This window comes from Xenopus tropicalis, chromosome 1, assembly GCF_000004195.4.
Source record: "Xenopus tropicalis strain Nigerian chromosome 1, UCB_Xtro_10.0, whole genome shotgun sequence".
In the NCBI taxonomy this organism is placed as follows: domain Eukaryota; kingdom Metazoa; phylum Chordata; class Amphibia; order Anura; family Pipidae; genus Xenopus; species Xenopus tropicalis.
Genome location: NC_030677.2, coordinates 164,494,420 through 164,518,228, shown reverse-complemented (window position 1 = coordinate 164,518,228; position 23,809 = coordinate 164,494,420). Strand labels below are relative to the sequence as shown.

The window sequence follows — 23,809 nt, the reverse complement described above, 5'->3', positions numbered from 1 at the left end:
CTGTATTATATTTTATAATGAAATAATATCAATAACAATAAAAATAAAGTGCATAATATAAAATTTAATAATGACATTTACATTATATATGTAATAATTAACTTATATACTATGCACTATAGTTGCGCCCCCCCAACCTTGGTCCTTGGAAAAATTGTCTTGCTTGAAACCGGTCCGTGGTGCAAAAAAGGCTGGGGACCACTGCTTTAGAACATTAAGGTCAAGTCCTTTTTTTCGTAAGACAATATCTGTGCATGTATCTTGTGTAGGATCTTTACAGATAAAGACTTTGTAACCAAACCTCTAACCATTATCTTTACATGCACGCCCTGACTAATGACCAATAATTATTAATTATTTGTTGGTCCTATAACCTTTTGTCTGCCATGCAACAATATTGTGGCATGTATAACTAGCTTAAGACCACTTGATGTAGCTTTATAATTTGCATTTGAGTATTCCCTGGTGCTTTTAAATAGCTTGGTGCACAAGTATTTTAATTTCTTATACCCTGGTAACATTCCACTGCTGCACACTATTGTGGTAAAATGTTTGACTCAAACAAAATAATAAATAGTTCCAGTGTCGGACTGGGAACCCAGGGGCCCACCAGAAAACCTTAGACCTTAGGCATTCTTTACAAACAATTTTTCCTCCTTTCCTCACCCAACCTCTTTATTCTCCTAGTCTCCATTATTTACATCCTAGCATCTATTCTTCCATTTATTTCTCCTCTTTTTTCCTATTCAGAAATAGGGAATGACCATGAAACAGGCCAAATGATTAGGGGCAGGAGGGGCCACTGACACCTTGGCCCATCGGGAGTTTTCCTGGTATCTTGGTGGGCCAGTCCAACACTGAATAATTCCCTGCCTAAGCTATGGTGTGAGCTTTACAAATACAGAGGCTGGCATTGTGAGTTGTTTATCTCACTTAACTAGAATTAAATGAAAGTCCAAAATGTTAACTTTCAGAATGACTAGGAAGCTGACACTGGTTATGGGAGGAATGATTGGTCTGTCTAATCTGTCACTGGTATTCTTCTATCCAGGGCTGTTAGTGGGGTTCCGTTGGGATATCAGACATCAAAAGAAAGAAGTAGTATTGCAAAATGAAATTAGGTGATTGTTTTTCAATGTGCTACACCAGACTGAGTTCCTGAATTGAAATCATGCATTTAATGAATTTCTGATGGTTATACTTTATTGCTTCATGAAGTGATTCCTCAAGAGCTTCAGCTATATGATAAGCATAGACCTGCTAGGTTAAGGTTTAAGTGCCAGTCTGTGGGAGTCTATTGTCAGAGTAAAATTGCTCATGCTTTGGAATCTATGAGCTGCTGCTACTGCTTCTCACCTCAGAAAGTTGAAAGGTATACGTACAGTTATGCAAACTGGTTTTGAATATTACATTTTGTTGCATCCAAGCTTAGTTTTATTTTATAAAAAATGTCTGTTGATTGCAATTTTGCGTGACCAAAAATCAATAAACTGGCTTATGGAATATAAATAGTAAATTAGATTTGCAAAGGGAGTTTATGATTAGGTATGATTACTATCCATGATCTACTGTCCCATTCTACTATCCAGCATACTTTAAGTATATTGACAGCAGCAAAGATTGGTATAAAGTAGTTAAAGGAAAACTATACCCCCAAACAATGTAGGTCTCTATAAAAGTATATTGCATAAACAAGCTCATATATAAAACCCTGCTTCATCTAAATAAACCATTTTCATAAAAATATACTTTTTTAGTAGTATGTGCCATTGTGTAATTCTAAATAGAAAATTGCCATTTTAAGAATTAAGGGCCGCCTCCTGGGATCATACGATTCACAGTGCACAGAAACAAACCAAGGGCACACATACATGCTAGGCCCCATCAGCCAATGAATGGACAGAGTTCTGTATTTTGCTTCCATACTACTTCCTACTTCTACAGTCAGAGCTGCATTATTTCTGGTCAGGTGATCTCTAAGGGAGCACACAGCCCATCACTAAATGGTGGATCAAGGAAAAGAAAATGGAAAAGGGCAATATTTACTGATAAATATATTCTAGTTTGATGAGATTCTTTTATAGGTCATTTAACTTAATATAAACTATCTGTTGGTTAAGTATTCATTCTGGGGGTATAGATGTCCTTTAAATAAAGTCAGCAAGTCTAAACATTTGCTAAACAGGCAAAACATTCAGAAATATACTGCATGATATATTATATCAACTAAGTGACCAACAATGCTTTAAATTTACTTGCAGATGCTTAGGAGAAAGAAGCTTGCAGTGGTACAATGATACAAAGTACAACTATTTCAAATAGCAAATGACATAAACTGCCCAAATGTTGCCAAGCGATGGAAAGAATATATATATATAAGTATATATCTCTGTGGGTTTGTATAAATCACTCCTTCTGCTTAACCAGTTAAAAAAAGGTATAAAACTGCAACTAACGTATTATTCAAAACTTTAAACAGTGTACAGTATAGGACACATTTTTGTAACTAGATTTAATCTTAGCAATCTCTCCCTCAGATAATGGGATATCTAAATCTGCTCAGTTTTTTAAAGAGTTGTAGGTTCCAGGAGCATGCCAAGCCATTTCCAGCACTTTGCAAAGCCATTTGACTAAACTGAGGTTCAGTATTGATAAGTGCAAAGTTATGGGCTTCGGCAGAAATAACATAAATGCGGGTTATACACTAAATGGTAGTGTGTTGGGAGCAACCTTAATTTGAATTGAATTGAATTTGGGATTTTTTCTGGATAACAAGCTGTGGAGCTCTAGGCAGTGTCTTCAAATGGTTACTAAGGGAAATAAAGTACTTTCTTGCAAAAAAAGGCATTAACTTGGGGGACAAAATAATAATTTTGCCTCTTATAGATCCCTGTGAATGCCTTAACTTGAGTATGCAACACAATTTCGGGCTCCAGTCCTTCAGAGATGCAGATGATATGAAGTCAGTCTGAGGCATGTGTTACTAGGTAACACTCAGCAACCACAAAGGAATTCAACATGTCTACAGACTGATCTCCTTCATCAAGGCACAGTACTTGAGGACAAAGTTTCTACCCACTCTAGTCTATAGCATTAATATATTCCTATACCCCCTCCCCCTAAGACATAAACATCATGTCAACTATGGAGGATAAGACCAAAGTGACCAGCACACAAGAGGGTTGACTTGATATAAAATTAAAAATAAGAGGAGCACAGCATATGGGTCACTAGTGCATTATTTATAAAGTGAAGCATTAACCTTGAATAACTGACAGAAAGAACAGTAACATTTAGGCTTTGTGGTTAACCGTACTGATGCTTGCAACACGTTCAGACAGCCTCTATTAATGTAAGGAATTCATTTACAAAGCATTTCAATTCTGAAATTCTTAATACATTCTGTAAGAGACATTTAAACAGGTCTTTAAGAATGTGTAATGTGTTTCTTTTATGTAATGTTAATTAAACATTTTGTGTTCATTATTTTGTGTTCATTACATTCAATATCCAGGAAGTATACTTCTTTGTTTCTTAGAAACAGAAAACCACTAGCTACCAAGCTATTGGTTTTCTGTGCAGAAAATGATACTTTTAGTGGTTATTTCTCCTCTTTCAACTGCATCCCATATGACTCTTCTGATTAATAATGAACTTATAGGGGCTGATTTACTAACCCACGAATCCGACACGAATTGGAAAAGTTCCGACTTGAAAACGAATATTTTGCGACTTTTTCGTATGTTTTGCGATTTTTTCGGATTCTGTACGAATTTTTCGGATCCAATACGATTTTTGCGTAAAAACGCGAGTTTTTCGTATCCATTACGAAAGTTGCGTAAAAAGTTGCGCATTTTGCGTAGCGTTAAAACTTACGCGAAAAGTTGCGCATTTTTCGTAGCGTTAAGTTTTAACGCTACGAAAAAAGCGCAACTTTTCGCGTAAGTTTTAACGCTACGCAAAATGCGCAACTTTTTACGCAACTTTCGTAATGGATAGGAAAACTCGCGTTTTTACGCAAAAATCGTATTGGATCCGAAAAATCGCAAAACATACGAAAAAATCGCAAAGTACCGATCATTACGAAAAAAACGCAATCGGACTCCATTCGACCCGTTCGTGGGTAAGTAAATCAGCCCCATAGTGTCTGCCAACTGGGTATTTACTGCCATAATGGTATATGTTTGGCTTACTAAATTATTTTGTATATTAAAGGAAAAATATTAGAAATATTTTTTGGCAACTGTAGCAGCTAAAAAGATTTCAATTTTTTTAAACTATATAAAATATATAAAAATATAGAAAACTATATAAAAGCTTGCAAATTTGACATTTAGAACTCCCTACCTAAACGGGAACTTTGGGTGAATTGTAAATCTATGATACATTTTAAGTTATTTTTTTTGCCATTTTTAAGATAGATATCTATGACTTTGTAGCTCTGTTGTTTTACATGTTGCAGCTTGCATTTTATTTTATAATAGATTTAATTTATCACATCCTGCTGCAATAAGGTTATGGCTGGCTGGACAGAACAGAAAGGGAGCAGTCCTGTTGCAAAAGTGCCCAGAATAAATTAATGGGCTTATTTATCAATTTTTATATTTGTGGATTCGACTTTGTAAATAAACTCCCATATTGAATGCTCGCTTATTTATTAATGTGGTAAACTTTGAATAATGTGTCTTCTTAGAAAAATTCCCAAACGCTGGTATTGCATGACTTTTTGGATGCTGCCACACCCTTTTTGACGTATTTGCGTCTTTTTGACGCGACCACGCCTTTTTTATGTGCCTTTTTTTTGTCACAGTAAAATTTTGAGAAAGTTTGACGAAACAATTCGCCAATGGTGAAATTTTGCTGCGCATACATCCCTGGCAAAACAATTTGCTCATTACTACTGTTTACTACTACTGTTTATAGATGGATAAAGATCGATATGTTTAAATGTATACATGGATTTACATAACAAAGAATTCTATAAGAAATTGCCAGTTTTTCCACTTTTAAAAGTTATTGACCTTCAGCTCTCGAGGGAAACATGAAGTATAGGTGTTGTAGTTTTACTTTAGGCACTAGTGCACATAGTGTTCAGTTACTGAGGACTTGTTATCCTTTAAAACTAAGTGCACTAATACTCTATTGGAACAATATTACTTCTAATGTGTTTTTAATGCTTAAATACCTTATTCAGAGACTGTGTATGAATAGATTTCACATAGCATGTGGGGGAACCTCCATATTTTATTATGTGTTGACTTAACCACTTTCAACTGGTCGACCCATATTGTTCACTTTTATATTTTGGAACTGAGTGGGTTTGTTGAATACATTAGAGCCCTGCAATAAAGTCACTACATTTGTTACAGACATTTATGCAGCACATTATAGCATTAGACAGCCCACTACACACCAATGTTCCTAACTGGCTATCCAGAGCAGGTTCTGTTATGTATTTGTATTTGATGTCTGGTCAAGCTAAGATTCCTTTCAAATGTAGGTGTGCGGCCAGATGGTGTAGCAGCAGGGTTGTTCCCTAGGTAGCGCAGAACACAGGCTGATATCAGATATCAGGTTCTACCTTTCCTTTGTTGCCCACAGACTTTCTAGTTCCGAGCTGTAAGTAATACGCTCGGTACTTCCTGCAAACTGATAACAAATGTTATAATTTGTGCCAAAATCCAATGTATGTTTATGAGGTCCCAGTTTCCATAGCAATATTCTGTTATCCTCACAGCTCACCTTTTATAGACTCCTACAAAACTGAGTGTTTTATTTATGTATACTGCAGTGAAATGTAATATAAGTTTGTTAATTAGCCCTTTGATTTCAGTATCAAATTAATGATGGCATTAATCACTTCCTGCTGAATAACCCATTTGATTGAACTCTCGATTTTTAACCCAGTCTTACATATCTAAATACACTCCAAAAAGAAAGCTTTTTTCAGATGGCACAGTGCACGAAAATATTCTTCTTTCGTTTGGTTTCTTTTGTCTCACATAGAAATAAAGGTCACAAAGGTTCATAAAAAACAATAGGGTTGATTCACCAAAGGTCGATAAGCATTATCGCATGCTTTTTTGCGTTAAAATTAACGTGGAAAAAACTACATGATTCGCTAAAGTATTATCGCATGCGTTTTACGAAAGTAATAGCGTGTATAGCTAATATGGCCTGCGTTTTTTTGCACGCGGTGACAATTTGTGCACACTGCATAAATTAGTGGGCGTTGCGTCAAATACCGCATGAAAATAGTCTTCGCAACTTAAATAACGCAAACAGCATTGCATCTAAATTAACGCAAGTATCCTTTTAGTGAATTGTGCGTTAAGACGCGAAAAATTAGACACGATAACATTTTTAACGCATGCTATAAATAGTTTTAATGCACCTTAGTGAATTAGCCCTAATATATTTACATAAGTTGATGAAGGGAATATTTTCTTATTTGTCTATTATCTCTGTAATGGCCTCTGCTGATTGGACACCGTTGTTCATATTGCTGTATCATAGTACACTGTACTAAAGTTGATGTTTGATTCTTTCTAGGGTATAGCAATCTGCCCCCCAGGTTCTTTGTGCTCCTTCTCTTCATTTCCATGTATTTATTATACCTATCAAATAGACAAGCCAATGCTATAGAATAGAAAAATCAGATTATATTTCTAAAAATGTTGCTTTATTGTTCTCTTTTGTGGCAGATAAATTTAGTAAAAAAAAAAACACCTAATCCTCGATTTAGTGCATTACTAAAATAAAACCATGGACAAATTATATTTTCAATCACCAAATAGCTTTTAATAACACTTTATAGAAGATTAAATTGGTAAGAAAGGCGCTTTATGGGTAAACAGTAAAAGATCAAGTACCAGTATCAGCTTTAGTGTGTAATATAGTATATCTATCTTCTCTGGGAGGTCAAGCAAAACATTATAACGCAGTTGAAGGTTATATTTCTCATCAATCATTTTCAGCGTGTCTATTTATCAGTGTCATTTGAAAAGTATCTTAATAATTCTTGCCATATAAACTGCAAAAAATGCATCTGCTTCTAAGTATCTTGGTCTGTAATGATACACACACAAGCTGCCTGTATTAAGCAATTGCCACTTTCTATAGCATCCCAATGCTATCACATGGCCTTTTGCTGAGAAGACTTATGATGGTCATTGGTTTAGATAAGGGCCCCTACCAAAATTCTCTAACTTATCATTGATATCTCAAATATTTTTTAGAATCCTGACATTGAAAGCCACACCAAAGAAGAAAAATCTTACCATTGTTTGCTCTGGTTGTATCAATAGCATTGCAACACACTTTCATCATAGCCATTATTCACATTAGCAAAATAAAAAGACAATTGTGCTGTTTTCTGCCTGAAGTTGGCACAGCATGGAGGGTCAGCAAGTGTTTGGCCATTTTAAGGTAAATCACATCAGAGAAATGCTTTTAGTGCTTTATCTTTTTATCCATACAATAAAATCCATAATTCTTTCCATTTTTCCATTGTGTGGTTCAATAAGATTTTCATATATACTTTCTGCTTTACACCTTCACCTCACCCTCTCTACCTGATTTATACTCCCTATTAGTGATGAGCGAATTTTTTCGGCAGGCATGGATTCGCAGTGAATTTCCCATTTCGCCATTGGCGAATTGTTTTGCGAAACTTCAGTGAAAATTTGCAGCAAAAAAATTTGGCACGTAAAAATGGACACATCAAAATAAAGGTTGCGGCGCAGCGGAAAAAGCGCAGGCGACAAAAAAATTGTGTTTCGCGAATTTTTCACCGTTTACCAAATTTTATGGAGAAGCAAAACGGGGCAGATTCACTCATCACTACTCCCTATTAGTCCCCTCCTACAGGGTCTCAGTTAACATATTTAATACAACTTTACTATGAAGTAGATTTTTCAGTTATTCCCTACACTACTTAGTATGTATCTCCCACCATCTATTCTGAATGTATTTTTCTGATAAAGAGTGTATGTTATTTGCTGCAACTCTAATTTTGATAGTAATTACTTACTGGTGAAAATTGTACTGTTTCTTTATCATTGGCTCAAGAGCCAGGCTATGTAGCTAGAAAGCAAAAGCACTGACAGATCTATAAGCACCCATTATCATTCTGAAACTCACTGGTAATTACACATATTTTAACAGTAATTACAATGCAATCTTTCTTGGTCAATTTTGAAAACCTATTTATGCACATATTTATCTCCATTTTCTCATCATACTTTGTGACTGTTAAACCATCCAGTTCTGTAGCTCACATATAACTGCACTGATATACAACAATATTCCATATAAAATTTTATGATTCTCGATATCTACAGTATATTCTACAGATACACATTTTATTTTATTCTAAATGCCTGTCCCACATTAACCCATAAATGCCTCCTCATGTTCAACTCCAACTGATCCATTTGCAGTAGGACTCCTATCTCTTTGCCTTTCTGTCCTGGTTGTGGTACTGGGTTCTGTTTCAGACCCTCCTCCACCCCCCATTAGGAAATCAACATTTAGGTTTCCAGTTTGTGATTCACTGTTTCTAATTGTATCTATGCTAGATTGCATGTATTGTAATTCTAAATACTGAAGTAACTTCTTCATAATCCACAGAAACAACCTCACAGATGAGATGCCCACAATCCAAAATGTGAGCTTAGTGCTCACCACATAAAAAATCACCCACTTTCTATTCATTCAAATCATGCCCTTAGCAACATATTTATCAAAATGCGAGATCAGAGCCCACCACAGACAAATTAACCAACTTTCTGTTCATTCTTAAGGGATTTTTAGAAAAATATTTGAACTCTAACTATCACCTATAGATAAATACGCTTTTAAAAAGCCCATAGGAATGAATAGAAAGTAGGTGAGTTTTTCTGTAGTAAGCTTTTAATTTCAAAATTTGATAAATCTGCCCTTAAGATACAGTAATGTATTTTAGCAGTTTTTTCATGGTAAAATAGAAAAATCCCTGGTCTATTGCTATTGCTGTCATGAGATGCTTGGAGATTGTTGGCTGAAAGTGGTGGCACCCATTATCTCAAGGTTCCAAAGCTGGAATGAGTATAAAAATGCCTGGGCCAATGAAGGAAGACAAATCTAACTTGCCACTCTCAGCTGTTATTATACTATACTGTAATTTCAACCTAGGAATTCAAATGATTTAGAGATCTTAATCACTGATATCTGTTTATGTTGTTTGAGATTTTGATTGCTGTCACCTTTACATTTGATTGCATTCTTCTACACTGTATACCGATATACCAGATAGCTGCTGGCTGCTTAACATCCATGCATAATGTAGTGAACAATGTAAAAATAATATGAATAGTGAATTAAGCCCCTGTTGCCAAGGAGTTCCAAAATCCCTGTATTTTACAAATATGTTATAATACACAGTATTAGTGAGTTTTAGTGAGTCATGTGACAGAAATTACATTAATTATAATCAATGATATCACCAAGCACTATTTATAATGAATAATGTGCCTCCCATTCTAAAATATAAGTTACCGAGGAGTTCTGTGATTTTTCAGCATGTATCTATCAAAGGTGATTAAGAACCATCTTCTTTACAGTAAGCAAATACTACCTGCTGATTGGTCCCTGTGGTTTCCAAAGTTTTTACCTTTTATTACATAAATTTCTTAGAATACAAATTGTGTGATCCAATATGTGTCTATTATTGCTACAGAAGTCCTGGCACATATTTGTCAGTGTACAGTATAGAATAGCTCAGCGTTTAACTTGCCATCACTAGTCTTTTCAATCAAGAATTCATAATTGTAGGAATCTCTGAGTAAAAATCTATAGCTGTTATACAGATTTGTAGATGTTCTCACATTTCACATTGCACATACTGCATTTTGCAGATTTTTGGTTAATAAATAGTACAGGTTTGGGATCTGTATGGGATCTAGAATGTTCAAAATAATGGGAACGCCATCTCCTTTAGACTTCATTTTGATCAAATAATTCAAATTTTTGAAATCATTTTCTTTTCTCAGTAATAATAAAACAATACCTGGTGCTTGATCTTAACGAAGATATAATGAATCCTTGCTGAAGGCAAAACAATCCTATTGGGTTCATTTAAGGTTTAAATGGTTAAAGCATGGTGATCCAAATCCAAATTACTGTAAGACTGCTTATCTGGAAACCCCCAGATTCCGAGCATTCTGGATAACAGGTCCCATATCTGTATAGGAAACACTTAACTTACAGTAAAATCGCCTACAATTCTGTGCCACCTAACAACATCAAAGTTTCTTTTTTACCACAAGATTTTTTTTTAGCAAACAAGAGACAGATTAGATTTAGTACAACATGTAAAGGTCACAATTTGCAAGAATAGGAAATACTTCTTAATCATGCCTCATTGTAAGATATACTGTAGCATTTCTTCTCTGCCGCACAGTCTGGGTTGAGATAAATAGACCGTCTTTTTCCTGCTTTCCTACTTCCTCTCACATCCATCACCACCTTTCTGCCTCACAAATTCGGCTTTTTCCAAGGACGCAATTTTCACATTCAGTGTAATTCTGAAAATCATAAAACGTAAGGAGCGTTTCTTAATATAGAAAAATATGGGATGTCAAGTCAAGTGACAAGCAGAAGGGCAAAAATTTAATCAATACCCTATGGACTGTTTTCAAAGGTTACACATAGACTACAAGAGCATCTTAATTAACTTGGCTCCATACATTCCATCAGGAGAGTTCTCTCACTTACACTTGACATGCAGCAATGGAACTGAAGCTCTGGAGCGCTTTGAGACTGGCTAAAGCAATGCAATTGTGTCAGTGTTTCCCTAGCTTAACAGAAAGGAAGATGGAAGAAATATGTACATGTGCATGGTCAGATGTTTCAGATCAAACCAAAATCACTGAGATAATTTGGACCCTAGCAACCAGATAACTGCTGAAATTGCAAAACCGGAGAGTTGCTGATCAAAGTGATCAAGTGAAATAATTCCAAAACTACAAATAATAAAAAAAAATGACCAAATGTAAATTGTCTCAGAATATTACTCACTACATCAAAGCATAGAGTCCTAGAAAGTTGCTAGGTGCAAAAGTGGTATGTGACAATAGCCAAAATATTCTGTGTATCAAGCAAAACTGACCACTGGTTTTGTGTCTTGCACAACTAGGAAGCTTAATTAATACATCTTTATATTTAATTTAATACTACCCATGTGGGGAAACCCCTTACATGCACTGATAACAAAGAGAAGGCTTCCCTTTTATAATGTTAATAAATATAAAAAATAAATAAATAAATAAATAAATAGATGGGGCTTTTCAGTCCAGAAAAAATAACAAGGAAATATTGACAATTGTACTGCAAGACGGCACTGTAAGAGAATAGTCACATTTTTCTAAAAAACTGAGATTTAATTTTAGAATTTTTTCAACATATATAGATTTTAGTGTTTACTGTTTTTATTGGGGCTTTTGGTTATATATTATGTGTATAACACTGGGAACAATACAAGGTAATACAAAAAGACTTGTTTCTGAGCATAATCCTGTCACAATGCACCAAACAACAGAACAGAACTGGTTTCTTTGTATCACATCCCTTGTGTTCTCAACTCTGTAGATCAGGAAGTGTATCAAGCTGTTAGTTCCACCTGTAAGGCACCTTCAAAGCACTGTACGATCCACAGCAATCCCCATCACCCCTAGTTTGTATGCTGACCACCACTGTGCGTCCTTCTGTAGTGGCAGGCAAATACGGCAATCAATCTCGGAGCAGCCGAAGGGGCCGTTCACGCTCTCGCCCCTGCCATCCGCTTTTAAGGCAGAACAGCAGACCATCCAACCTAGTGGAGGAACATAGAAATGATGCAATATTAAAGTGATACTGCTTGTTAAAATATTAATGTACATGAAAAGTTACCTATAGGTCATGTTGATCATTTTTCGCTGATAGGGCTGGTTTTGTAAGTAATTGTTACTTGGAGTTCCTAAACCTGACTGTTTTGCCAACCTGACTTTTCCTTCTCAGCCTGTCAGTTATAGTTTCTATTGTTAATGGACCTCTGTTGCACAAATATGGCAGCCTCTTCATTAGAGGAACTTGTGGAATCTGAAGGACATCCACAGATTCAAGAGATTTTTAAAACTGAAAGATCATTTTATGGATAAGGAGATGTCCAAGCCTACTCCTTTTAGACCAAAAAGTTTTTTGGACCCCGCCTATCCCAATACTGGCCATTAGATTTCCACCTTTACAAGCCTTCTATCCAAGGACTGTGGGGTAATAAACTCTATGAAGAAGAAAAAGAAATCCTATACAAATTTAACCAAAAGTAAATGGCAGGCCACTAGGTCCTTAAAGGAAAATGATAATTTGATTATAATAATTTTGTTTACAAATCCTTCTATGAATATGAACTATGACATCAACTAACTGATTCTAATACACACCAAAGCCTAAGCTCCGATCCAATGACTTAATTTAAAGTCTCTTTTGATGCACTGATTACATTGGGCTTCTCCGCAGGTTGGATTGATGTGTCCGCTAGAGATTTTCTAACTACTGACTATCCTTAGATACCATTCATTCACACCTTATGCCACTTCATAAGTCCTTAGTAGCTCCACCAGGTTGATTCTTTTTTGCAACCTATAGTTCAGCAAATGCATTACCACTCGTCTTCTAAATTTACTGAAGGACTTGACAGTTTAGGACACTACTTATTTGGTCACTATGGATGTGTCAAGTCTATACACCATCATTCCCCATCAACTGGGTGTTTGACATGGTATAGAGGGCTCTCCTAAGATTCCACAAAGGCAATCCCTCTGTTGACTTTTTGGTTGAAATATTATATATATATATATATACTCTCACATAATTACTTTGCTTTTGGGGTGAGCTCTTATCTTCAGTGGGCTCTATAATGCTGATTCCTCCTTTGCTGACCTCTTTATGGAAGATTTGGAAAAACACTTTGTAATACTAGTTGGAGGGACCAACATTAGCTTCTATAAACACTACATAGATCTACTGTACAGCGCTGCGTACATAAGTAGCGCTTTATAAATAAAGATATACATACATACATACTGTACATAGATGATCTCTTACTGTTATGGAATGAATTTTTAGAGCACTTGTTTTGTAAGGCCCAGTCAAACTTACCATGATATATAATCTTGCTAAGTTGGACTTTATGGACGTGACCATTTACAAGGACAAAACCTGACTGTGCACCACTTTTTTATAAAAAAAACTCACTGACTGAAACAGTTTTAAACAAGCATATAATTTACATGCCCATTTATTGCTTTTTGTTGGGGATGACTGGTTTCAATTAGTGATGAGTGAATTTATCCAGTTTCGCTTCTCTGGAAAAATTGCGAACCAATGGAAAAATTAGCGAAACGGCGGAAGATGCGTGAATTCGTGAAACTTTTTTTGATGCACATGTTTTTTTTTTTTTACATGACCATGCCTATTTCTACTGCATCCTATTTTGATGCGACTGCGCCCTTTTTTTACTCCACGGCGACAATTTGGACACAGAATCACCTATTTTGCTTACTTTTGCAGCTAAAATTCCTATAAGTTTCGCAAAACAATTTGCCCACTGGCGAAATGTGGAAATTTGCTGCAAATCTATGCCTGCCGAAAAAATTTGCTCATCACTAGTTTTAATATTTAGGACTCCTACTTTTGGTTGATAGGTTGTGTGCTGGAGGTTTTAACAGGGTATACAGCACTGGACATGACCTATTAATTAGCATCTAAAGACCACACCCTCTAGTAATAGAAGTTGTTCTCACTGGTGGCATGGACTGCGTACTCAATATTATAAAGCGGGTGGCAGGGATCTGACAGGGGGTGGGGTATGAAGAACCCCTTGGGCTGCTCTGAGATTGATTGCCGCATTTGCCTGCAACTACAGAAGGGCGCACAGTGTTGGGCAGCATACCATCTAGGGGTGACAGTTTGGAGGCACCTTACTGGTGGAATTTAAGACTTCATACACTTCCTCATCTATAGAGTTGGGTACAGAAGGGATGAGGTACAAAGAAACCAATACTCCTCTTTTGTTGGGTGCACTGTGACAGGATTTTGCTTAGCAACAAGATATTATGATGCAAGACGCTACATGTAAGTCTTTTTGTATTACTTTGTAACTTTACAACTTGCACACCCAGAATACTTTCTATCACCTTGTATGGCATTGCTACGTTTTATTACCCTGGCAATTATTCGGTCACTATTTACTATGGTGATGTATGATACAGGGGGAGGGTTTTGACAATTTCCGAAAAAGTCGTAACGGCGACGAAAAAAATCGCAAAAAATACGAAAAAGGCGCAAAATGTTCGTTTTCCAATCGGAATTTTTCCCATTCGGATTCGTGGGTTAGTAAATCAGTCCCTAAATATTGCAATATATTTTAGTATGTACTGTGCATGTAAATACATTTCCTCAGCGAGCCCTTTTCTTTTCAGGTTCTCTTGTAGCACGTCCAAAATACTGTTGTTAGACCTTCGCTTGCAGATACTGCATGGGTCTGATGGAGTAGAATCTGCCCCAATACTGGAGATAAGTGCTACTGTGACTAAGTGCATTTATTAAAGCTATGCTTTAAAAGCAACCACTTGTTAAGGAAATGTGTAAAACAAATTGCAGGACTCTTGTTTTAATCAAATGAAAGCTTGAAGAGCCCTACAGAATATCTTACTTCAGGGCAATCTTTAGCTTTTATTGTCATAAAAATGAATAACTTTGAGCAGACTGACAGCAGAATCAAATCTCGTGACTGTAAAACATGGAAAATGTTACTATATAGCACTACATGCCCCCAGTATTGCTATTTAATAATGAATGCATACCTATGTGTGCAGTGGCATGAACAGACGTCTTCAATACCTTTCAATGTTTTTGATGTGCCCTTGTGCCCTGATCAGGGGCGTTTCTAGCCCTAATGCCGCCTGAGGTGGCTTTCACGATAATGTCCCCCCCCCCCCGGATCCCCGCGCTTGCCTTTTCATCTTTAGAGGGGGGTGTAGGGGGGTCCGCATTGCTAGTGCAGAGAGCGTGAAATAGAAGGTGGATTGGTACCAATTACTGTATTAATCTAAATGTAGATAAGTAAAAGCAGGATTTCTGCTTCTAGATCTTAGTGCTAAATGTTTCTTATTGCAGTTAGATAAAACCCATCCTGTCTAGAAATAATATAGAAAAGAAGTTCTGGCCTTTTGCATAAAAGGCACCAGGATAAAGACACCAGTAAAATTACATTAACATTACATTAACATTTATTTATAAAGCGCCAACATATTCCGCAGCGCTGTACAATAAGTGGGTTACATACATTGGACATACAGAGTAACATATAAAGCAATCAATAACCGATACAAGAGGTGAAGAGGGCCCTGCCCAAAAGAGCTTACAATCTACAAGGTGAGAGCAGTTATACGAATCATTTTGAACAGAGCACACTATTCCCATTGTTTTCAAACTTTTGGGGGGGTTGGAGGATCCTTACTTAGTTTTCTCTGTAAAAATAAAACAGTACCTTGTATTTGTTCCCAAATAAGATACTGTATAATTAATCCTTAATGGAGGCAAAATTATACTATTGGGTTTATTTAAAGTTTACATTTATTTTGTAGACTTAAGGTATGGTGATCCAAATTACAGAAAGACCCCTTATTCAGCAAGCCCCAGGTGCCAAGCAGTGCTACAGTTTGGAAAGCACTTACATATAGACCTGTAACATATCGGACATAAGTAAAGATAGCCTTCCAGCTGCACCTCAGCCAATGCTTTCGGTGGCAGTCTACAGTTGCTTATACTCTACAGAACACTAACATTTGGGATATAAATTACTAGTTAGGGAGTCACTAACAAACAGCATAAAAGCATAAAAACACTGGTTGCTTTAAAATGTGAAAAAGTGAAATGTATACTATAATAAATCGAACTTTTCATCAACAAATATAACACAGATCAAGTAAACCCTCAAGTAAGTTTCCTCCCTTCTCTCTTACATTTTATAATTTTCTAAAAGTTATACTGAAACATGTAGCCAATGGCATCATTTCTCTAAGTTAATTTACTTAGTTTAGAATACCTAATACTGTTAGGTATTCAGCTGAAATCTTCCAGCTCTCCCGTAGGCAATAAAGAGTTTCCTTTCCTGTAGTGTCTCAGCAATGTTTAATTGTTTCTTATTCTCCTTTCTTATTTCCCTCTTTCTCTTGCTATAGATATCTCAGATCAGCTATGCAGTAAATTGTAATAGGCTTGTATAGATAGAGGGTAATTGATACTGTTTTGTTTTATGGGAGAGTGGCTCTAATACTGGAAGCTTATCTATCATCCCCGCCATAAAGAAGACAAGGACCTCTGTTGTTTACCAGATAAATATTATAAATATATAGCCCAACCAAATAACAGATTCCTTTAATAAAGCATAAAAAGGGATAATCAGTTTCTTGGAAGGAAAGACATTTTTCCCAAAATTATACAATATTACACAATGGTTTGAGGCAAAAGTAAATGCTTTTTTATTTGTTTTTTGAAAGTGTGCCCTAAAGAACAGAACCTAAAGATGCCATTAGCAGTTTAATGTCTTTCCTGTAGTAGTATAAAAATGTTATGTGCAATTTTCTAACATTTTGTTTTTAATGTGCTTTAGGGCTACAAACTTGTCAAAAAAATACAACTCATCTTTCATGGAGGCCAACACAACTGTATCGTCGGTAAGTAAGCTTTTGTGTGCAGATCAGATCACACTAGGTTATAGTTCCTAACTGTAAAGGCAATGACACATGGAGTTACTTTTTACGGCTGAAAAATAGACAATACTGATAATGATGCAGAGCAATTTTCAGTATTGTCTTTGGCAGGATTTTTTATGGCCTTTTGTAGCTGCAACAAGTATCTGGCTACAAGTAGCACAGTGTGTCATAGCCCTAAAGGTGTCCACTAATCTAAAAAGCATCATAGTAAATACCCTGGTGTTTTAAATAAACCTGTAGACAAATTAGTTTAGTTCTAGTTCAGTTGTTTGTTTGTTTAAACCAAAGTAATATTATTAAAATTATCAACTAAACAAAATAAGCCAACATGGACAATGTATATATTACTAAAAGTGCCACAGTCATAAAATACATCCAATAAAGGAAGACTGAGGCCAATGTATATTTAGCATTGTTGATCATCCTTTTGAGAGCGTTGAATCTGTCTGCTATGTCAGACTTTACTTCTGTGAAACCTAATCAGCAATAAGAATCATAGCGCCTCTAGATTTGGTGGTATATGGAGTGCTGTTATAGACTGTTGAAAACCCTTTGAACCTGAGAAGTGGTACCTTAGTTTTCTAAAAATGGTTTTCTTGTACTACCATTACCTGTGCTTCGAGACTTTTCATTTCTTTTAGTAGGTTGTAGTGCATGCAGCAGTGTGTTTAGTCCCCTGGCAATCAGAGACCCAATACATATTTCAGTGAGGGATGTGTGAAAGGAAGGTCTCACTTATGATTAGACATGTTTGCAATTGTCGCTTATGAAGAGAGAAAGAATGAATATCATTATGTGTAAATATGTAAAGGGACCATACAATAAACCTTCATTAACAATAGAATTTTTTAGGAAATTAAAAGGGAATTAGATGAAGGTAGGGGTTTTTCTCTTTAGTAGCAAATGTAACTTCTAATTTATGACTTCTTTTTGCAGTATTCAGACTATGCAGACTATACAGACTATCCAGAAGAAATTGTCCCCCCTCTGGTCCACAATGATAGTGGACAAACTGAAGGGATAGCCTCCAATCAGATTCCTTCCACAGTACTATACAGTGTGGTGTTCATCGTGGGCACACTCGGAAATGGACTTGTTATTTTCATGATCACATTCAAGCTTAAGAAATCAGTGAATGTTATATGGCTCTTAAATCTAGCTATTGCTGACTTCTTATTCACCTTTTTCTTACCTTTCACTATAATTTACACGGCAATGGATCACCACTGGATCTTTGGAAGAACTATGTGTAAGCTGAATTCATTTGTTCTTGTGCAGAACATGTTCACCAGCATATTCCTGCTGACAGTAATCAGCTTGGATCGCTGTATATCTGTTATATTTCCAGTTTGGTCCCAAAATCACCGTTCTGCTAAAATGGCCAAGGGACTTTCAGCAGCTGCCTGGATCGTTGCCTTCTTTTTAAGTGCAATTTCGTTTATTGTCCGGGATACAACATATAGACAGGAAAAAACAATTTGCTTCACCAACTTTTCATTAATGGGAGAAAATAATAGGGCAAAATTACAGACAGCTTACACTTTAACACGGTTTGCGTTTGGATATTTGATTCCACTTATAATCATTCTATGCAGCTACATTATCATTGTCTACAGACTGAAGAGAAACAGGATGGCCAAATCCAGGAAGCCATTTAAGATTATATTTTCAATCATCACAGCATTCTTTCTCTGCTGGACACCTTTCCACGTGCTGCACATTATGGAAATTGAAGCTATTAGGTTTCCAGCTTATATATTCAAAATTGGTGCCCCTATTGCAAGTTCCCTAGCCACTGCCAACAGTTGCATTAATCCAATACTGTATGTCATTTTGGGACAGGACTTTAAGAAGTTTAAAATGAGTATCCTATCCAGACTTGATAATGCATTAAGCGAGGATACTACAAACTCCCGCTTAAGCCACAGAACCTTTTCAAGAGTGTCTACAATGAATGAGAAAGAATCAGTCATGCTATAATTTCTATATGATGTGCTACTCTGCTTGTTATGACAGTTTTCCAAAATATATATCATATTGTCACAAACTGAACAGTGAATATTGAGAAACATTTTACATCAATATATAAATCAGCACACAATTGAACTGGATATATAGTATGCAAGAAAGTATACAGATGGAGTAAGTTTTGTTTTTTAATTTGGCTCAGATGTCTTGTCATGTCCCACTGTGTCTCTGAAATGAACTGCATGCCAATGAGTAGGCTATCAGAAATAAAATAAGTGTGTAATTATTAAATATACTTTATACTGCATGTAAAGAATTGATAGAAACAGGCATCACAGTCCTGCATTTATGTGTGTATATATATATATATATATATATATAGTTAATGATCACATTAGCATTTCTTACTTTTTTACTATTTTTGTTATGCACAAAAAAGTCAGACAGTTTTTATTTTAAAAGTCCTTCTTGACTAAGTCATTATTAACAGGGTCAGACTAGGCAAGTGGGACACTGGGAATAAACCTGGTGGGCCCTGCCGACCCAGACCCTGAAACCCTGGGCTTTCCCCCTGACCTCCCCATACTCCGATTGGAGCCCCTGAGGAAGCAGCCCCAGTGGACCCCAGTCCGACACTGATTTGATCTTTAAAAAACCTGAATTTATGCAATCTTACCAAAGGCACATACCTAATTTACCTTGTTCAATTATTTTAATTTTAATGTGTGACTTATTAGTGCAGCTTTCTAAAATTTCTAAAATGTACATACTGCATTGTTTCTTATGCCTGGCAATGATAAGTCACTGTGCTAATTAATCCTGCTAAGAGCTCTTTATCACCCAGTGATATAAATTGCAGGTTCAGAGGGGATATTAGACCACTGTGACAGAATGCTGTGTTGTAAATATAAAAAGAGTCTTGGCCATAAAGCACAACATAATTGCTGCTTGGAGACTCAACCATTTAATCACATTTCCCCTATTCAGCAAAAGAGTTAGTATAATTTTTGAAGTGTAATAATTTTTTCCAAAACTTTTTTTTTTTTTTTTATTGTTTTTAGACACACATACGGTTATTTTCTTTTTTTAGTAACAGTGTCTTTGTGTATCATTTTGATGCACTAGATGCAATTGTGCCAGATGCAACTTCCTGTCACAAACGCAATCCAGCTATTGTAGGGCAAAACACTAAACTATGGGTAAAAAAAAACATGATGGATTACATCCAAAATTGCACTTTGCGCACTCCACTTGTTGTCATAAATGAGTCTTATATTGTCTACTATTGTATAACAAATGATTTACTTATAAATAGGTTTGGGAATTAAATCAAGGTTTGAGAATTGGATCCAGCATGGCAAAGTGTATTACTTTGTATTAAAGGAAAAGTTCACCTTTGAGATAACTTTTAGGTGTTATGTAATAAAAGGCACTAAGTTTTCTCAGGAGCAGTAACCCATAGCAACCAATCAACAGGTAGTGTTTACTGGTCACATGTTTAAAAGCAAACATCTTAATGGTTGGTATGGGTTACTGCTCCTGGGCAAACTTAGTGCCTTTCATTACATATGGGGGTTAGCATGTTATAGAATGGCCTATTTTTAGCAACTTTTCAATTGGCCTTAATTTTTTATAGTTTCTGAATTGTTTACTCTTCTGCCTCTTTCCAGCTTTCAGATGGGGGTCACTGACCCCAGCATTCAAAAAAACTATTGCTCTGTGAGGCTACAATTTTATTGTTTTTTTTTTACTTTCTATTCAGGTCTTCTACTATTTACATCCCAGTCTCTCTTTCAAGGCAATGCCTAGTTGCTAGGGTAAATGCAACCTAGCTGCTGAAATTCCAATAATAAATAATAAAAAGTAAAAAATGAAGAATTGCAAATTTTCTCAGAATATTAATCTCTACATCATACTAAGGGGCTGATTTACTAAGACACGATTTCGAATCCGAATTGGAAAAATTCCGATTGGAAACGAACATTTTGCGACTTTTTCGTATTTTTTGCGATTTTTTCGGCGTCTTTGCGATTTTTGCGTAAAAACGCGAGTTTTTCGGCGTCTTTACGATTTTTGTGTAAAAACGCGAGTTTTTGGCGTCTTTACGAAAGTTGTGCAAAGTCGCGATTTTTTCGTAGCGTTAACACTTGCGCGCAAAGTCGCGCCTTTTTCGTAGTGTTAAAACTTAAAAGGCGCGACGTTTCGCGCAAGTTTTAACGCTACAAAAAAATTGCGACTTTGCGCAACTTTTGTAATGACGCCGAAAAACTCGCGTTTTTACGCAAAAATCGTAAAGACGCCGAAAAACTCGCGTTTTTACGCAAAAATCGTAAAGACGCCGAAAAAATCGCAAAATTACAGATCATTACGAAAAAAACGCAATCGGACGCATTCGGCCCGTTCGTGGGTTAGTAAATGTGCCCCTAAAAGTTGAACTACCCTGTTATGTTGATAAATAGCAGTTTTGTCTTGTATTTTATGGGTTCTAAATATATATTCAGAATCAAAGTAGGTTTTTACAAGAACATTTGCAACTTTCAAAATTCTAGCAGGTAACAGCTACAGGCATTCACCTCAATAGACTGTCATAGGGAAATGCTTTATGTGACTACAAGACTGGAGCTGGACTACTACCAGACTACTTCCTGTTACAGTTAGAGCTGCATTATTTCTGGTCATGTGATCTCTGAGGGAGCCCATCCCTAAATGGTGGCTCAAGAGAAAGAATGTAAAAGGGCAATATTTACTGATATATATTTCAGTAAAGTAATGGCTCACTTAATATAATATAAACTGTATGTTGGTTAAATATTAATTCAGGGGGGTATAGTTTAATAAACACATGGTCAGGTGAAACCTATTGTAATTTAGTGGTAATGCACCAGTATGTGTAAATCATTGGAAAAACCATCTGTCCCCTCCTCTTAACGTTTCAAGCAAAATAAACACTAGTAGCAATTTACAAATGAGAGTGACATATCAAGTATACCTTTAGGCAAATATCTCACAATGAATTTGTATCCTTTTAGTCAGCTGAAATGTCCAAACCACTCTGAGCAAAAATCCTCAAACATTTACATAAAATAAATGGATTTAGGGAATGTAAACCAGACCGACATAATCTTGTGCTTCAGTTTCTAGCATTAATCACATTGCCAGTGCCACTGCTTTCTGCCCTAGGCAATGTTTGGACAAATGCAAAAGGCAGATGGAAAACTCTGTAGAGAATTTGCGCGCACTTGCTCGTGTCGCTAAAGATAGAGAGCTGAAGTGAGAAAAATACGAAGTATCAGAATCAATATTGTGGGAGAAGTCTATTGTATTGAGTGTAAATACTGTAGTATAATGCATTTATAATATCAGAGAAATGTGCAAAACATAAATAATATCACAAATAAATGATTATAACACAATTTCTTTTCTACTGTCTTTGAATAGTTGAAATATTGTGTCAAATATCTCTAGTTACAAACCTGTTGTCTGTCTGTTGATGGTTTATTTTAAATACTCTATTGGCACAAGGCTGTTGTGGGGATTTCCCATGTCAGACTGGGGTGTGTGGGGACCTCTGGGACTGCTATACCATGGGACCCCTGCTGACTGATTTCCCAACCCCCCCCCCCAAGTGTGTGTACCATATTAGTGATGAATGAATCTGTCCCATTTCGCTCAGCCGGAAAATTCCCAAATGTTTGAAAAGATTTGCAAAAGGGTGAAAAATTTGTGAAACAGCAAAAATGACACACGTCAAAAAAAATTGTTGCGCAAAATTTTTTTGTCTTGCAATTAAGTTTTGCACCAGTTTGTGGAACAAATTGAAAATCAATGGCGAAATGTAGAAATTTGCAGCAAATCCATGCCTGCTTATTATTATACCTTCTACTTTAGCATAATTGGGGGAGGGGGAGGTCAGCAGGGGAGCGCCAGTACTTTAGATCAGGTCTAGGCTGGTGGGGCACCTGAGGGCCAGAGCCCACCAGGTTTTTTCCTGGTGTCCCGCCACCCCAGTCCAACCCTGCCCATGTCCAGTATGCCACATGAGACAGAGCCTAGACTTATTATTGATGTCCATCTTTTACCACAGGGCATATTTATCAAGGGTGAAGTCCTAATCTACCATTTGAAAAATATGTCCTAAAAATCCCCTGCAAGTGAATAAAGAATGGTGGATTTTCATTCTGATGGACTGTGCTGAGCTTATTTCACTCTTGATATCCTTGGGATGCAGGGTACTTGATTCACCTGCACTCCTTTGCATGGGCTGAGCCCTGAATAAACAGAAATGGAGGGCCATGCCCAAAGCTAAGAATCCTAGGGATAGTTTGTTAAAATTACCAGTATTTTTTGGGGGCTTTATCCCATTTAACAAGATCATAGAAAACCTTGCAAAAAAAAGTATTAACGAGAAAAATAAGTATGATACTATAAATATGCCCAAGTACTTTTATAGATGGCATGGGCAAAAACCAGGCCTTGAGATCTTGTGAAACTATTATGATTGCTTTATCCAATTCTACTTATCACATTAATCTTAAGCAGGGCCTCAGTAAAACATGTGGAGGTCCTGGGTATAGCACATGGACTAGGGCCTCAATCTGAAGAGAGCAAATATATGGAATCAGGGGATGTTCAACCTAAAACCCTTCACTCGTAAACAAGCACTGATCATAAAAAATAATGCACAGTTGATTAAAAAGCAACATAGCCATACCCAAAGTCCATGACTGATACACATGGTAGTAATGCAATGCACAGGAGAGGATGACACTTTTCCTTATACAGATGCCTGAGTTAGTGGGCCTTTAAAAACCTGCCAAATGCCATTCCCTTGGTAAAATCATAGTCCATGACAATTCCAATCCTCCCAAACTTCTCCACTTATGGGCTCTGGGCTAAACACAGAAATGTATTACAAATCAAGTTTGTGTGTGACAAAAAAAACAGTTGACAAAACAGAAACGGCTTTTTGTGTTTTATTTTTATCGACCGCTAGCTTATCAAAGAAAAATTCAAACCGACTAGTTGAGTTCATGTTTTTTTGCAAA

General features: G+C 36.3%; 1 protein-coding gene across 1 annotated transcript in view; it reads left to right on the top strand.

Annotated features, from left to right (window-relative positions):
• The window catches only part of cmklr1 (chemerin chemokine-like receptor 1), a gene marked incomplete at its 5' end in the record, with an annotated part of 41,663 nt that overhangs the window by 3,933 nt on the left and 13,921 nt on the right, over positions 1-23,809 (top strand). Inside the window, 2 exon segments of the mRNA NM_001142015.1 lie at positions 16,694-16,757; positions 17,733-19,131. Coding sequence (NP_001135487.1) covers positions 16,731-16,757; positions 17,733-18,776 — 1,071 coding nt within the window. The 3' untranslated portion in view covers positions 18,777-19,131.